General features: G+C 46.3%; 1 protein-coding gene across 1 annotated transcript in view; it reads right to left on the bottom strand.

Moving 5' to 3' along the window:
- LOC115461014 (signal-transducing adaptor protein 1-like) overlaps nucleotides 1-18,762 on the bottom strand; it is a 140,460-nt gene that overhangs the window by 78,590 nt on the left and 43,108 nt on the right. The window contains 1 exon segment of the mRNA XM_030190520.1: nucleotides 16,735-16,806. Coding sequence (XP_030046380.1) covers nucleotides 16,735-16,806 — 72 coding nt within the window.

Here is an 18,762-nt window from a genome sequence, read left to right as displayed (position 1 = left end):
TGGAGCACGCTCTTGCCATTCAGGTTTTCAGGCTATCCACAATGAATCTGCCTTTGAAAGGTTTTTTTTTTCAGAAAAAGCACATTTATAATTCTCTTGCAACTCTTGCAACTTAAAGAGTATCAAGATCTGCAGCTGGGAGCAGACTTAAGAGTATCAAGATTTGCATGTAATGGAGGCAGCATATGCAAATCAATGTCATGCATATTAATTGTGGATACTCTTAAGTCTGCTCCCAGCTGCAAATCTTGATACTCTTAAGTCTGCTCCCAGCTCAAGAAAAGCAAGATAGCTTATTTTAAAATAAAACTTAGAAATATGTATGGTTTGCACCTTTTCATGGCCTCTTTGATATACAATATGCATGAGAGAGATCTGCATATAATGAAGGTAGGAAGCGTGCAAATCTCTCTCATGGTGAAACCTGACTGGTTGGCACGCCTCAGAACACGTTTGAAAACCAGAGCTCTAGAACACTCAATACTTGGAGAATGTTCTTCTCTTGCCAAGCACTGCAACCAAAACACATCTTCTCAGTGGTTGTACCAAAGTATGATGCAGGTTGGTCACACTCTGTCACCCCTTTAATGCAAAAATGACATTTCTATATTTCAGGGAAGAGAATTCCTACACCAGGGGGGTAGCCAGACAGCAGATTTTGGGTGGGCCTAGGCAAGAAGAGGGTGGGCACCAAGTGTTCTCCCCCCAACATCAAAAAAATATCTCAGCTGGTGGAAAAAATGTTTCTCTGCTCCTTGGCAGTCTGCAGCAAGTATGTGCTGAAAACTATTGTGGAGAGAAATGTTTTTGTTACCATCAAGGGGAAGTCTGGCCAAGCTAAATGTGTGCTACTGTTGAGTGGGCCTGAACCCTAACTGGGTGGGCCGAGGTCCACCCAGGCCCACCTGTGGCTACGCCACTGCACTCATGTTCTTCCCAAAGGTAATTTTCTAGGAATCTCACTAGAGTTCTGTTTGCCCTCTATGACTATTGTATTCCAGGCTTAATAAAAGGGAGTGGCTTAATGACCAGAAGAGTTGCTGCAGACAGAAACAGCCAGCGAGAACATGATTTTCTAAAGGGTAAGGGCTGGGATTTGTCTGCACACAAAGGATGATCTACTTGAATAAAAAATGTTGCAGTGGCAAAAGGCAGACTGTTACTAGGAGATTCATGTTATTAAAATGTGCCATTTAATTGTTAGTTACTAGGGAGTGAGTGTTTTAAAGAGTCTCATTGCATTGCTAACAGTGGTTTGCTTTCCCTTCTACCTACCTCTGAAACAAACCTGCATATACAGACTATTACACAAATCAAAGAGCAGGTAAAAAAAAATGCATAGAGGCTTATTTTCAAAGCACTTAGCCTCCCAAAGTTCCATAGAAACATATGGAACTTAGCCTCCCAAAGTGCTTTGAAAATATGCCTCATTGTAAACTATTGGTGCCTTTATTAAATTGAACCCTCACTATAACAAAAAAATAATATAAGCTGGGCACCAATTTGTCAATCTATTTATTTATTTATTTATTTGAGGCCAAATTTGTGTGTGTTTAGGGTGATGTAAAGGAGGATGGGTCTGGGTATCTGTCATAGCTAAAGGCTATTCCCATGTTATGATTTTGGAGGGGGAACTATTAAGAGTCATATAGTAATGCAGCTGCAGCTATTTTTGGCTTTATATGAGAACAGAGGCCAAGTATGGAGTAAAGCTGAGGGATTCCCCAAGCTCCAGACTGCTTAGAAGTAGCAGAGAGCTTTGTCTTATCATGGCCAGCTAAGCCTGGTAAAAAGAGAACAGCAGAGATGGGTAGTAACAAAGTACTTTGTAACAAGTTACAGTTAAGCTGTACTTCTGTACTTAGTAACAAAGTACAATTTAGAAAGGTTTTTTTTTAAAGTATTATCCGTTCCTACTACTACTACTTATCATTTCTATAGCGCTACAAAGCAAACCTCTGCTTCTCCTCCTGTACAGGCGATGTCAGACCCGGCTGCCAGCTGATTAGGCCCAAACTTCCGGTCCCAGAAACAGCTGAGCTGGGACCAGAAATCTGAGCCCAATTAGATTCAAGCTAGTGTCTGACATCACTTGAACACCTTAGTTCCCCTCCCCCCCCCCCCCCCCCCCCACCTCCATTAGTGCTGCTCACTTATCTCCAGCTGCCAGGGCTGCAGGACCTGGTGCAGCTCCTTGGCATAGATGGGCTGACACAGCTCTGCAAGTCTGCAATTAGTCTGAAGGGAAAGCTTCTCTGGAACTGAGCCCTCTCTGCCAGGGCTAATATAGGCTCACACTGTCTGACACACACATGGGTCAATAGCATCAGAGGTCACTGGTGTGTGCATGTGGGGACCTCCATATGCAGCTAAGTGAATTTTCCAGAGACTTCCATATGCAGCCAGAGTAGTGCTGATCACCTGCTGCTCGTGACAGTAGCATTAGTCACTGCTACTAATGTCTCAGAGTCTTCATTGTGTCTGCTCTGCACTCTGTAGCAGTACCAGGTTAGGTGTATTATTATTTGCTAGAACATAAGAATAGCCATACTGGGTCAGGCCAATGGTCCATCTAGCCCAGTATCCTGTTTCCAACAGTTGCCAATCCAGGTCACAAGTACCTGGCAGAAACCCAAATAGTAGCATCATTCCATGTTACCAATCCCAGGGCAAACAATGGCTTCCCCATGTCTGTCTCAATAGCAGATTATGGACGTTTCCTCCAGGAACTTATCCAAACCTTTTTTAAAACCCAGATATGCTAACCACAGTTACTACATACTCCAGTAACATGTTCCAAAGATTAACTATTCATTGAGTGAAAAAATATTTCCTTCCATTTGTTTTAAAAGTATTTCCATGTAATGTCATTGAGTTCCCCTAGTCTTTGTGCTTTTTGAAAGAATAAAACATTGATTCACTTCTACTTGTTCTACACCATTCAGAATTTTGTAGACCTCATTCGTATCCCCCCTCAGTTATCTCTTTTTGAAGCTGAAAAGCCTAACCTCTTTAGCCTTTCCTCATATGAGAGGAGTTCCATCCCCTTTATCATTTTGGTCACTCTTCTTTGAACATTTTCTAATTCTGCCATATAGTATACATAGTAACATACATAGTACATGACGGCAGAAAAAGACCTGCACGGTCCATCCAGTCTGCCCTACAAGATAAACTCATATGTGCTACTTTTTGTGTATACCTTACCCTGATTTGTACCTGTCCTTTTCAGGGCACAGACCGTGTAAGTCTGCCCAGCACTATCCCCGCCTCCCAACAACCAGCCCCGCCTCCCACCACCGGCTCTGGCACAGACCGTATAAGTCTGCCCAGCACTATCCTCGCCTCCCGCCACCGGCTCTGCCACCCAATCTCTTTTGAGATATGGTGACCAGAACTGAATGCAATATTCAAGGTAAGGTCGCACAATGGAGTCATACAGAGGCATTATAGTATTCTTGGTCTTATTTTCCATTCCTTTCCTAATAATTCCTAGCATCCTGTTTGCTTTTTTGGCCACCACCGCACACTGAGCGGAAGATTTCAGCTTATTATCTACAATGCCATCTAGATCTTTTTCTTGAGTGCTGACCCCCAAGGTGGACCCTAGCATCAGGTAACTATGATATGGATTATTCTTTCCAATGTTCACCACTTTACATTTGTCCACATTAAATTTCATCTGCCATTTGGATGCCCAGTCTTCCAATTTCCTAAAGTCTTCCCTCAATTTTTCACAGTCCACATGCGTTTTAACAACCTTGAATAGTTTTGTGTTATCTGCTTCAGCAAGCTAAGCATTCAGTCCACCACTGAGCCAAGAGAGAGAGCCGAACAGATATTTAAACGTAGCATTCCCTGGCTTGTCTGAGCTGACTAAACTAGATCCTGCAGTGCCTGTTAGATTCTATCTGTTAATGTGTTGAGATGTGTTTTGATTTGCAATCCGCAATGAATCCTATGGAGATATAGTGGAATATGTTAGGAATGGAATGGAACCCATTTATTGGATTCTCCCCAAGTGCAGAAAATTATAAAGAAGCAGAGCTATGAAAACAACAAAGCATAGACCCCCCCCCCCCTCATTTTATAACAGGCACCTAAAGTTAGGTGTCATTATGTACTTATGTTATAGAATACTACCACATGAACTGATAGAGGGGACAATTCAATAAAGGGTGTAAAGGCTAGGCACCCAAAATCTAGACGCTAAGCTAGTATTCTAACACAGCAAATTTGTGTTCTTAATGAGTTAGAGAATACTAGAGAAGTCAGAATTTCGACGCCACCACTTACGCCTGCTCTACAGTGGTGTAAATATGAGTGCCCAAATATAGCAGTTGGACACCTGATAGTATTCAATAAAGCACGTGCTAAAAAAAATCAGAATGCTTACGACCCACTCATGTGAGCACCCCCTTTGCAATTTCATGCTAGAACAGTTAGGTGCCAAGTTCTAAAATAGTGCCTCAGTGCATTCATGGCACCTAACTACCGTTTCACCCCTGTTTTGGTATTAAATTTCCATTAATTGCTGCCGTTTGAGCACTGAATGATTGATGCCTAACTTTTGATGCACTATATAGAATTACCTTGATACTGAACGTATACAGATGGAAGTGCGAGCTGTGCGCACAGTGGTATTCTATAACATGGGTGGGACATGGGCATATCTCCCACTTATGTGCACAACTTACCAAATACTGTAAGCTATGTGCATCAGTGCCACACATAGGTGCGTCCATTTATGCCTGCCTTAGACCTGGCGTGACTGGGTGTGTCTCAAAGCAGGCATCTTTCTGCAAACTTATGCTAGAATTCTAGAACAGAATCATGCTGTAATAGAATACACCCTCCCTGCGCTGCTTCCAGGTGACCAAAAGCACTCAATTATAGAATTGTCCCCATACCCCATAAAAATAAAATAAAGTGACGTCAAAAGTATCAAATATGCTCAAAGTATTTACAGTCCTTGATCTCCTCTGTTCTCTTGTACCTCCTATACTCCTTCACCCTCTCTGCTCCTTTGTAAGTGCCTTTTCACTCTCTGAGCAGCCCCAAATTCCTCCTCCTAGATACTCTCAGATTTTAAGATGTAAGATAGACTGCTGCTTTGTAAAAGGGCCCCTTAGATTGTGAGCATTCCAGGGACAGGGAAATACTCAGTGTACCTGAATGTAACTCACCTTGAGTTACAACTGAAAAAGGTGTGAGCAAAATCTAAATAAATAACGAATCCAAATCATATCTACTACCACCAGTTAAAATACCTGCTGCCAAGTTCTGAATAATCCGAAGTGTTTTAAGTCATGACTTCGCAATACCCAGATACAGCATATTACAACAATCAAGTTTACTTAAGACCAAGGATTGCACTACTAACTGAAAATCATAAATAGGAATCTTTGGTTTCAATTTTGTTACCATATGCAAAGAAAATAAGTACAACTTCACAATTTGTCTAATCTGTGCAGAAAAGGATAGGTGAGATTCTAGAATCGCTCCTAAACTATAGCTGTCAGTAGTCACTAGTTGACATGTGATTTTGAAAATGATAATAGACCAGAAACTTTGAATAATAAAATGAATATTATTATAGATGAAATCGAGATTATTGTTTTTCCCAGAGTTCCGGGTATGACTCCTAAAGTTTTCCTCAGAAATATTTCCTCAATTATTACTTTAAAAGGAGTGAAGCCTGTGAAAACTGGGATTACTTTAATCAGTGGGATTTGAATTGGAGACTTAGTATATGTATTGTTGAATAATTTCTGGTTTTTAAAAGAGAAAGAATGTAATCAGATGTATTATTTCTAACTAATATTGGACAATAAGTATGTTTTCAATGAAATGATTTGACTATACACCGTATTGGCCTTGAAGAAGCCAACCAGATGATCAATGTGGAATAATGAATTAGATGAGTAATATCTGGGGATAATCAGGTTAATACCACATTTTTTTTCTGTTTACTGTTTAATTGATCTCCTTGTCTTGTTTCACTCTTCCTATTTAGTGGACTAAGGAAGAGAATAGAATTACCTGACTGAAACAATTCCTATATATTACTTTTTCTGTATTTCCGGCAAGTTGATTTATCGCTTGTAAAAATTTAAATGGTTATAAATAAAAAATGTAAAAATAATAATAATAATAAAAAAAACTAGTGGACAAGTGATTTAGGAATGGGGTGCGAGGGTTTTATTGATCAGTTAGGGAGTCCTTTACTAATGCACGTTCAAGTTTTTAGCGCGTGCTATAAATAGGTGCACACTAATCGTTAGAGACGCCCATAGGAATACATTGGCGTCTAAAAGGTTTAGTGCCCGCCTATTTTTAGCACACGCTAAAAACATGAGCGCGGCTTAGTAAAGACCCCCTTAATGAGGTGCAGGAACCAAATACAAACTTAGGGCTGGTATTACTAGTCTATATTAATCCAGTTTAATGTGCATTATTTAAAACAACCCCCATTATTGTTAATTGGGCCTATCCTATATAATAATTCTCACCTCCAACGTTCTAATGTGCCTGGGACTGTGGCTCCCTCGGGGGTGGTCTGCTAGGCAGTTTAGAATGCACTGATGTCAGTGATGTCACTGACAGCTGATTCCAAGGCAAGGGGAGGAGTAGGGAAACATGCGGAGTGTGTTTCCCTACTCCTCCCCCTGCCTGGGAATCAGCTGTCAGTGCCCCCCCCCCTTGGCGCAACACCCAAGCCCCTGCCCTGCAAAACCGCGAGCCAGGCAGCTCCGCGTGTTTCCCTACTCCTCCCCCTGCCTACCAATCAGCTCTCAGTGCCCCCCCGCTCGGCGCAAAACCCAAGCCCCTCCGCCCCGGTGCAGCACCCAAGCCCCTACCCCCCCTCGACGCATCACCCAAGACCCTCCCTCCGGCGCATCACCAAAGCCCCTACCCCCCTCTCGGGCACATCAACTCCCTCGCCACCCGCAGCCGCCAATACTAATGCTGTCCGGCAGCTGCTGCTTCTCCTGTGGAGCAGCAGCGGCCGGTACAAAAAGAAAAAAGCCAAAAAAAGATTTTTAACCTGAAACGTGGCTCCGTAGACAGCCATCTGGCATTAGCTGTTGTCACTGCAGCCGCTTCTTCTCTCCCCTCCACGTCACTGCCCCTGCAGGAAGACCCCGGAGGAACGCAGCCACATCAGAGGGGAGAGGAGGAGCGGCTACAGAGATGACAGCCAATGCCAGATGGCTGTCTAAGGAGCCGTGTTTCAGGTTTAAAATCTTTTTTTGACTTTTTTCTTTTTGTACCGACCGCTGCTGCTCAACAGGAGATGCAGCAGCGGCCGGACAGCGTTAGTATTGGCGGCTGCGGGTGGCGAGGGGGTTGATGTGCCTGAGGGGGGGTAGGGGCTTGGGTGACGCGCTGGGGGGGGTAGGGGTTTGGGTTATGTGCCGAGGGGGGAGGGGAGGGTCGCTGGACATGGGTGGCTGGAGGAGGGCAGGGAGAGGGGAGGGGAGGGTCGCTGGACATGGGTGGCTGGAGGGGGGCAGGGAGAGGGGAGGGTCACTGGACATGGGTGGCTGCAGGGGGAGAGGAGGGTTGCTGGACATGGATGGCTGCAGGGAGGCAGGGAAAAGGGAGGTGGGGAGGGGGTCCTGAGACCAGATGGGTGGTTGCAGGGGAGGGCAGGGGAGATAGAAGGGATGATGCGGGGGGGGGGGCAGGGGGAGAGGAGGGTCGCTGGACATGGGTGGCTGCAGGGGGGGCAAGGGGAAAGGAGAGGAGGGTCGTTGGACATGGGTGGCTGAAGGGGGCAGGGGAGAGGAGGGTCGCTGGACATGGGTAGCTGTAGGGGGGCAGGGGGAGAGGAGATTTGCTGGACATGGGTGGCTGCAGGGGGAGCAGGGGAGAGAGGAGGGCCGCTGCACATGCGTGGCTGCAGGGGCAGAGGAGGGTTGGTGGGGAGGGGGTCCTGAGACCAGATGGGTGACTGCAGGGGGGGGCAGGGGAGACAGGAAGGATGTTGCGGGGGGGGGGGGGGGATTACCTTGCTAGCGCCCGTTTCATTGTCTACCGAAACGGGCCTTTTATACTAGTTTATTAATAATTCATGTTGATTTCAAGTTAACACTCATTAATTCATAAATGCAGGTCAGTAAATCTAGCCCTTAGACTGTAAGCTTTCTTGTACATGGAAATGCCTACTTTATTTATATGTAATTCACTGTGAGCTTGGAAATTAAGAAGGAAATATTTTCATTAATGGGAGAGCCTCCAGGCATATGCTATAATTGCTTTCTTGAGAATCAGGATACGTTTTCTTAAATAACAAACTGGCAGTAGTTCCACAAGGTTTGAGCCCTCCCCTTTGTCGGTGTTAACCAGTCCTCGAGAGCTATGGCCTGTTCAATCTTTTTGTGTGCATTTGAGGCCTGTACCAAATCATCATGGATTCTCTGTAGCAAAGCATTCTGGATTTCTAGCCACAGCTTAAGACCTGCTGCCACAGTGTAAAGAATTAATGCAGACTTTTTTTCATTGTTCTCTCTGCAAACATTATGCTAGGAACTTTTCAGCTTAAAAGCTTCGTTCAGAAGACCTTGAGCTGCATTCCTTGTCTGACTTCTGTCTTATCTGCTATGTGATAGATAGAACAAGGGAGTGACAACCACAGTTCTCGATAGCCACAACCCAATCGGGGTTTCAAGATTTCCACAATTAATATTCATGAGATCTATTTGCATACAATGGAAGCAGTATATGCAAATCAATCTGATTGGGCCCTCAAGGACTGTGGTTGTTCACCCATTGATAGAAAGTGCCTGATTGGCTCTGCGATCATTGGTAGGTTCCAATTAGAGAAATTGTTTCCAGTGCTCAAGGATTTGTCCACAGCACTGATGATTCTCAGAAGAAACTAAGAACTACAGGCTGAGGCCATCTTTCCTTCCACTTTTGACCCTGTGGCAGTGGCGTCGCGAGGGCAGCTGGCCCCCCGCGAGAACATACCTGGAAGGCGGGCGGTAGAGCCAATCCGCTGAGTGCACGCCGCTGGGGGGTGTCGGCGCCTCGCTGGTTCCTTGCTCTCTCTGCCCCAGAACAAGAAGTAACCAGCGAGGCGCCGACACCCCCCAGCGGCGTGCACCTGGGGCGGACCGCCCCACCGCCCCCCTTCCTACGCCACTGCCCTGTGGCCATACTGTTGATATGTTGTCACCTCAGGCAATACCATGAAGAGCAGGACTGGAAGAGCGGGACACAGGGAGGGAAGGAGGCCCGAAAGGAGGCGGGGCAGCGTCCTCGGGGGGGAGTGGTGGCGGTGGTGACCTCAGGGGAGGGGGCAGGGCCCTGGGCCCGGCCCAGTTTCTCGGCGGCCCTGCTTCAGAGTAAGATCCTTCAATGTGCACGATTCCAAGGGTTCAAAGGGAGCACCCACCAGTACTTCCAGCACCAAATTCAAATCTCACAACAGGACCAATGGGCGAATAGGCGGATGTATTAGCTTAACTCCCCACAAAAAACGGACCACGTCCGTAGAAGACGCCAAAGAAGAACCCTAGACCTTCCCGCGAAAACAGGTCAATGCCGCTACTTGAACTTTCAAGGAGGATAATGAGAGTCCCCTCTCCAAACCATCCTGCAAGAACTCCAACACCTCTGCAGCCGAAGCACGAAAGGGGAGGTAAGATCAATCTTGGCACCAGCTCTCAAAAATCCGCCATACATGCGCATAGGCCAACGAAGTAGACCGCTTCCTCGATCGCAACATCATATCAATCACCCTGGAAGAAAAACCCTTCTTTCTCTACCTGTTCCTCTCAAGAGCCAAGCCATAAGTGAGAACAGAGAGGGGTCGGGCATCTCGATTGGACCCCGAACTAACCTGACCGAGTCCCCTAATGGAAGCGGCTCTCCTACCGCCAGTCATACCAGATCTCCGTACCACGGATGACGTGGCCAATTCGGAGCCACCAGGATCACCGGACCCGAGTGATGTTTGATCCACTGAAGTACTTGACCCACTAGAGTCCACGGAGGAAACACATACAGCAGCTCCTGAGACGGCCATGGAAGAACCAACGCGTCGATCCCTTCGGAAGACGGATCCCTCCGTCGACTGAAAAAATGAGGGACCTGTGCGTTGGCGGCCATCGCCATGATATCCATCGCCGGCAGAGCCCATGCCACCACAATGCAGTCGAAGACCGAACGATAAAGCGACCACTCTCTGGGGTCTAGCGTGTGTTTGCTTAGAAAATCCACACTTACGTTGTCTACCCCGGCTGCGTGTCCTGCTGAAAGATCCTGAAGGTGTAATTCTGCCCAGTGCATTAACTCTGCCGCCTCCTTGGCCACCGCCTGGCTCTTTGTGCTGCCCTGGTGATTGACATAGGCTACTGCCATCGCTTTGTCGGACAGAACTCTGACGTTCTTGCCAGCTAGAATAGGCAGGAAACTCTGAAGCGCTAAACGGATAGTCCGCATCTCCAACCGATAGATGGACCAAAGCGCTTCCTCCAGCAACCAACGTCCCTGAGCTATCTGACCGAGGCAGAGAGCCCCCCCAGCCTTCCAGACTCACATCCGTGGTAACCACTATCCACTCTGGAGGGTCCAACAGCATGCCCTTCACTAGGTTCGGCGTGTGGAGCCACCAACGCAGGCTGAGACGGGCAACTCTTCTCAAGGGCAGCCTGACCTCCATCTCCTGAGACTGTGGTGACCACCGGTCCAGAAGAGCAAACTGCAACTGCCGCATATGCGCTCTGGCCCAAGGTACTACCTCTATTGCTGCCGCCATCAGCCCCAGCACCTGAAGATAAGAATGAGCCATCGGAGCCTTCTCTGCACACAAACGATGGATATGATCCTGCAGCATGGCAACCCGAGAGGAAGTCAGGAACACACAACCTCGCAGAGTGTTGAAACGTACCCCCAGATACTCCAGAGACTGAGACGGAAGCAAATGACTCTTGACCGGATTCACTACCCAGCCTAGAGACTGCAGAAAACTTACCACCCGCTCGGTTGCCTCCTCGCTCTCCGACCTTGATTTGGCTTGAATCAACCAATCATCTAGATACAGATGAACTAGGATTCCTTGCTTTCTCAGAGCTGCCACAACCACCACCATGACTTTGGAAAAAGTGAGGGGTGCCGTCGCGAGTCCGAAAGTCAGCGCACAGAATTGAAAATGCCTCCCCAAGACAGCAAACCGAAGGAAATGCTGATGAGCCTCCCGGATGGGAATGTGCAAATAGGCCTCTGTCAAATCCAAGGAAGTGAGAAACTCTCCTCGCCGAACCGCTACAATAACCGAGTGCAACGTTTCCATCCAAAACGAGGACACCTTCAGAGCCGCATTGACCCTTTTTAGGTCTAAAATGGGCCAAAAAGTACCTTCTTTTTTGGGCACCACAAAATAAATAAAAGTGCTAAACCCCTACGAGAAAAGCTACACTGGCTACCACTTAAAGAATGCATCACGTTCAAAATATGTACCCTAGTTCACAAAATCATTCACGGAGATGCCCCAGCCTACATGTCAGACCTGATAGACCTACCACCCAGGAACGCTAAAAAATCATCCCGCACATTCCTTAATCTTCACTTCCCCAACTGCAAAGGTCTAAAATACAAACTAACACATGCGTCAACCTTTTCCTACTTGAGCACACAATTCTGGAACGCGCTGCCGCACAACTTAAAAACGATCTATGAACTAACTAACTTCCGCAAACTACTAAAGACCCATCTCTTTAACAAGGTATACCACAAAGACCAACAAATGTGAACTCCTACACATATATCCAGAATTGCCTTACGATAATTGCTTGTTTTCTACTATCATGCTTTATCATTATCATGTAACCCAAGATCCTTATGCAATACTAATTGTCTATTTTCTTATGTATTTCCACTATTCATGATGTAATGTAAGCCACATTGAGCCTGCAAAGAGGTGGGAAAATGTGGGATACAAATGCAATAAATAAATAAAGAAAGAAAGAAATTGAATAACATCCCATCCCCCTTTCCCGCTGAGGGACGGGTAAGACGGCCCCTAGAGCAATCAAATGAAGCAAAGTGTCTCAAACCGCGCTCGTCTTGCGTTGAGAATGACAAGGAGACTCTAGAAAGAAATTGGGAAGAGGGTGTTCGAACTCTAGCGCATAGCCGTCGTGCACCACCTCTAAGACCCACTGGTCCAATGTGATCTGGACCCACCTCTGGTAAAAGTGACTCAGCCGAGCCCCCACACTTGCCAGAGGTTGGACCCCCTGCCCCCTCATTGAGAGGCAAGGGTAGGACTGACTCCCCCCGACACTGAGTCACGGCCTCCATGGCGTCCACCACGAAAGGACTGAGTCTTCTGAAAAAAACGACCTCTAGGTGCTCCGCTTGACCTACCTGGTCTGTACTGTCTAGCTTCTCGAAAATGGCCACGTGTCGGCATCCCACGTCCACCAGCCCTAGGACGGAGTTCAGGGAGACGCGGAACCTTAGCATCCCCAAGACCGCTTATCAGCTTCTCCAGCTCTTCCCCAAAGAGCAAGGAACCCTTAAAAGGAAGAGAACATAATTTGGTCTTAGAGGCCGCATCTGCGACCCAACCACTTAACCAAAGAGCCCGGCGTGCCCCAACCACCAGAGCCATATTCTTGGCTGACTCCTGCAGCAAATTGTAGAGAGCATCAGACAAGAAGGAGGAGCCCATCTCTAACTTGGCCAAGACTTGAACCCAGGAGGCTCTGTCAAACCTCAGATCATCCAAGAGCTTTTCAGCCCAATGGAAGCAAGCGCAAGCCACAAGGCCTCCACAGACTGAAGCCTGCAAAGCCAGAGCCGAGAGATTAAAACTACGCTTAAGAAAAAATTCCAGCTTCCTACCTTGAGGATCCCGAAGGGCAGCTCCACCATCTACCGTAATGGCCGTGGCCTTAGTGACCTCCGTCACTACAGCATCTACCGTAGCCGGCTTCAAGGATTCCCTGTCCTCCTGAGGGAGCGGATAAAGTTTAGCCATGGCCCGAGCAACCTTACAAGGGGAATCTGGGGCCAACCACTCCTGAAGCACCACCTCCCTCAGATTGTTATTCATCGGGAAAGACCAGGAAGAACGCCGGATGCCCTTAACCAAGGAATCTACCTGCTTAACCCCCCCAACAGGAGCTTCAAGGGAATCAAACTTTAAAGTAGAGGATACCTGATCAATTAATTCAGTGAACTCATCTCTCTGAAAAATTCTTACCACTGAGGGATCCTGTCCCGGCAAGGCACTCTCCTGCTCCTGACCGGACAATACAGGATCCTCGTCTCCAAGCTCACTAATGTCCCCCTCAGACACCGGAGGAGAAAAATCTTCAGCATCCTCTGACCATTCTAGGCAAGGTCTCTTTGGAAGAACCGGACTGGACAAAGTAACTGGGGCATCCAGCTGCTGAGGCCTGATACAGAGACCAGATAAAATCTGGAGAAAAGCCCATGGGACCAGAGCCTTCATTTGGCAGCGAAGGGCCTGAAAAACAAATTTCCTACGCTTCAGAGGCAGCCTGACTGGCAAACTGAGATAATCCCCCAGGGCGGGAAGGATCCAAAATGGCGGCGGTTCCCGCCAAAAACAGAACCACCGCTGACACTCCTGCCAACGCGGTCATCTCCCCTGAATCGTCCCTGACCACGGGAACCTCCACAGGCAACTGTGAAGGTGTGGAAGATGGCGGTTTAGGCTCCCCACACAATCTACATTGAGCCCCCGACAATTCCAAATCACGCCGCGAACAAAAACGGCAGCGCAACAATTTTCCCAAGGACATGACAGCTGAGAGCCACTTACCGCCAAAGGTCCCGTCTAAACAGCCCCAACTCTCTCGGACAGCACAGCCACAGAAATTGCCCCAACCACAGTTTTTCAGCTGACTCCGTTCAGTCCTTCCTTTTCTTTCTTTTTTTTTAAACTTTATTTGGACCAAGCTGCTGCAGGCTGAAAGGCACTCAAGGCTCCCGTCCATAGACAGAAGCCGAGGCACAAGGCTTCCCACAAGGGAGAGCAGGGCAGGGGAAGGGACCCGGCCACCCGGGTGTGACACCCCAAGGGGTAAAAACGGGGCCCCAGCGGACTCACATCCCACAAGCACCAAAGAGAGAAGTTTTAATACCAGTACAGGTTTTTTTTTTCCTAAACACAGGAACCTCAAGAGAAATAATCCCCCTTAGGGCCTACCAGACCAGACAGACTGCACAGGCTGCATGTCTACCCTCTGCTGGAGACTGAAATACTGGATGGCTAGGGTTCTGCCCAGGTTATATATACAGTGTGCAAAGTTCAGTGTTTTCAGTCTCCCTCTGCTGGTAGGAGTGCATAACCCAAGCGTCTTGACCGGTCTGGAGGGTCACTGAGGAAGCTTGTTTTATTCTCCTAGTGGCCGAAATTCAGTCCGTGGGAGTTAGCCAGGCTGACTCCCATGGTCGGTGCTGAGCCTGGATATTTAATGCTAGGCTGTTTCTGGTAACCGTGTTGAATATCCAGTTTATTTTTGGCCAGTTTAAACATAACTGGCCAAGTCAATATTTAGCATGGGCCGGTTAAGTTTAAACTGGCCAAAGATACACCTGCTATTTCAGTGGTCTCATTTGGTTGCCAAACTTTGATAGTGATGCGCTGAATATTTGCAGATGTTATATCATACAATATAACTGGTTATCTGCTAAGTGCCATCTGGCAATATTCAGTGGGAGATAACCATCGATCTCCCACTGAATATTGCCGGATAGCTGGTTAAGTGCCATTTAACCAGCAAGGATCTACCAGAGACTTTTTTTTTGGTGGTGGGGGTTAGGGGGGCTAGAGGTCCACCGGACCTCAAGCACCTTGTGCTCTTGTGTCAGGGAGGAGAAGCCACTGGGTCACCAGGGAAACTTATATGGAGGGGCTTAGGGGGGGGGGGGGCTAGAGGTCCACCAGACCTCCAGCCTCTTGTATGTGTGGGGGGGGGGACCTCCTATTTGAGAGGTCTGGGCTTTTTTTTTCAACATGTCCAGGCACAATCCTCCTACAGACGTACCCCAATGATCAGAGCTAATAGCGTGCCTAAATTTGCATTCTATTAGCTCTGATCATTGGAGATTTATTGTCCTGTACTGTACCGGCGCTAATTTTACAGCGTTGTTCAGATTAGTGCGGGCAATTTAATCATTGGCCCCTGACAGAATTATGTTTAAAATTTCAGGAAAACAGGTGAACTCTTACAAGCAAAAGCTGCTTTTGAAGATAGAGCACAGCAGACTTGTAAATAAGTATTTAAGTACATAAGAATTGCCATACCGGGACAGACTGAAGGTCCATCAAGCCCAGTATCCTGTTTCCAACAGTAGCTAATCCACGTCAAAAGTAACTAGCAAGATCCCAAAAGAGTAAAACAGATTTTATGCTGCTTATCCCAGAAATAGACATTGGACTTTCCTAAGTCCATCTTAATAATGGGTTATGAACTTTTCTTTTAGGAACTTGTCCAAACCTTTTTTAAACCTGCTAAGCTAACTGCTTTTACCACATTCTCTGGCAATGAATTCAAGAACTTTATTACACATTGAATGAAGAAATATTTTCTCTGATTTGTTTTAAATTTACTACTTAGTAGCTTCATTGCATGCCCCCTAGTCATTGTATTTTTGGAAAAAAGAGTAAACAAGTGATTTATATTTGCTTGTTCCATCCCCTTTAGTATTTTAAAGACCTCTATCATATCTCACCTCAGTCATCTCTTCTCCAAGCTGAAGAGCCCTAACCTCTTTAGCCTTTCCTCATAGGAAGTTGTCTCATCCCCTTTATCATTCTGGTCGCCCTTCTCTGTACCTTTCCTAATTCTGCTATATCTTATATCACTTGCAGGAGAATGAATCTTCATTTGTAACAAGAGTCCCTAATCTCTGATGAGTTGAAGGTCCAGGTTAGCACACTGCAGGATGATGAGTAGCGGATGCTTGGAATGCTCTCCCGCGGGAGGTGGTGGAAATGAAAACGATAACGGAATTCAAACATGCGTGGGATAATCATAAAGGAATCCTGTGCAGAAGGAATGGATCCTCAGGAGCTTAGTCAAGATTGGGAGGCAGGGCTGGTGGTTGGGGGGCGAGGATAGTGCTGGACAGACTTGTACGGTCTGTGCCAGCCGGTGGTGGGAGGCGGGACTGGTGGTTGGGAGGCGGGGATAGTGCTGGGCAGACTTATACGGTCTGTGCCAGAGCCGGTGGTGAGAGGCAGGGATAGTGCTGGGCAGACTTATACGGTCTGTGCCAGCGCCGGTGGTTGGGAGGCGGGGCTGGTGGTTGGGAGGCGGGGATAGTGGTGGGCAGACTTATACGGTCTGTGCCCTGAAGAGCACAGGTACAAATCAAAGTAGGGTATACACAAAAATTAGCACATATGAGTTATCTTGTTGGGCAGACTGGATGGACCGTGCAGGTCTTTTTCTGCCGTCAGCTACTATGTTACTATATGTTACTATGACAGTAAGCAAATTCAATGTAATGCTAATCTGGCAGTTGGGGTTTTTTGTTTGAAGGTGTCTGTGAAACTTTTTGTATGTGAATGAATGTCCAATCAAATAATGGTTTCTAAAAGTGATTGACCTGTACTGTTGGAAAGCTTCCAGGAAAGAGGACAAAAAAGTAGAATTGTTCCTTAAACAGCTATATATAATTTCAGTGGATGAGGACAAGTAATAGTAACGCACTATAGTAGCATGACAAATATCAACTGCTTACCATTTCCTCTCTGTCATTAGTATACAGGAACAGTGTTGTACCCCGGAGTTCCACCCAATACCTTTCATATTCCTGTTTGAAAAACAAAACAGAATATATTTCCAGTTTTGATAAGAGTGGGCATAAGGGAAATGGCAAACCAAATAACATTATACCATCAGTGAACTGATTACTGTATATATTCATTCCGAATATAATATTTTTCCCTTATAAAGGAGGGGGGGGGGAGGGAAATGTTAACTTAAATATAAACTGAAGCTATATATTCCAGTTTTCCCTTCCTTCCCTCCCTCCCCCGTGGTGTCTGACGTTTCCCTCCTTCCCTCTCTCTCCCCCATGGTGTCCCTGCTCCTCCTCCACTGCTGCGGCACCCTCCCAGAACTGGAAAAGCTCCCACTTCCTCCCTGCCCCCCCTACCAGATCCACACCTAGACCCCTCTGGGCCTACTATACCACTCTAGTCATCTAATGGTGAGTTGGAGCAGCCATTTTCACTATAGAGACTGCATGTGCAGAAGCAAGAGGGGATCTCTCCTGCCCCAACTTGCCACTAGACCACCAGGGCACTACGGTAGGCTTGCAGAGGAGCACCTGTGAGTGGCTCCAGGAAGATGACTTCACCTGTTCAGGAGGAGGAGGAAGGAAAAGAAGAAGGAAATGGAAGTTCATCCAGTTCAGGGGAGTGGGGCAGCACTGGCAGCAGAAGAAGGACATCGCAGGGGAGGGAGAGAAGGCTTGAATATGAACCAAGATGCAATTTTTGATTTTGTCAAAAAATCTGTTTATATTAGAATATATACAGTAACTATGTTATTTCAATGTGATGTCTAGGTAAGTTTTGTATTTCACCATTTATACAGTAGATCACAGTAGAAAATGTACAATTTGCTATTGAAACTCCTGTTTCATTTTCATGGAGAGGAAGAGAGGAGGGATGGTTGTGGTTGTCTGGTAGCTTTTGTCTGCTCTATGTGGGCTTCTAGATGTTTCAGAACCATCCTCTAGTGCAATGTTTTTCAATCCAGTCCTGGCGGCACACCCAACCAGTCAGGTTTTCAGAATACCCACAAAATGCATATACATGAGATAAATTTGTATGCACTGCCTCCTTAAATGGAAATTTATCTCATGCAAGTTCATTGTGGGTATTCTGAAAACCTTAAAACTGGATTGAGAAGTATTGCACTAGTGGGACTTCAGAACTATGAGCTTTCATTTGGAGTAAATCCTCTAACAGATTTACGAAAAAAAAAAAAAAAAAAAGAATTAGCAGCAGTAGTACAGTAGTAATACATGGGTTTTCACTAATTTTCACCCTCCTCTCACACAGTCCAAGCATCACAGGAGCAATCATTGACTGGGGCCACAAGTTACAACCCCCTTCAGAACATGGTATATTTGCACAGCGATCAGATTATTAAGCACCCCCCACAGCATCCTACTCCCCAACAAGCCTGAAGTACAGAAACTAGGATCGTTTATCATTATGTCACTTGATATACCATTTTCCTTGTAGTCAAACTAAAACAGTTCACAATATATCAATAAACAAAATACAAACAATACATAAAACTTTATAAACATTGGCAATCCATAATTGATAGGAAAGTTCATGCACTCAAGAGCTATCATCATAACGCAGGCAAACCCCATATTCAAACCATTGACAGATAGCTAATTAAAATCTAGATTTCATTTTTGTGAGGCTTATCAAAACTAATTAAATACAGTTTTGTTCCCATTGCAGAAGTATAACTAGGTAGACTGAACACCCTGTAAGCCAAATGGTTAGAAAAATTAAAGTCCAAAAGCCAAATTAAAAAATAAGTTTTCAGCAAGTCTCTAAAAAATTCATATGACTCTGGGAGTCGTAAATGCATAGAGAGCGAGTTCCAGAGGGCCAGGGCCAAGAAGAAAAACATGTTGATTCCCAATGGGCTCTTAATGGGGATGGAAGAACTAATCTGTTATCTGTCAAGGAGTGATGTACGAAACAGCATATAGAGAATGATATGGCTAGCAAGGTAG

Source organism: Microcaecilia unicolor, chromosome 2, assembly GCF_901765095.1.
Source record: "Microcaecilia unicolor chromosome 2, aMicUni1.1, whole genome shotgun sequence".
NCBI lineage: Eukaryota > Metazoa > Chordata > Amphibia > Gymnophiona > Siphonopidae > Microcaecilia > Microcaecilia unicolor.
The sequence above is the reverse complement of the archived record's forward strand: the minus strand, read 5'-3'. Positions and strand labels throughout refer to the sequence as shown.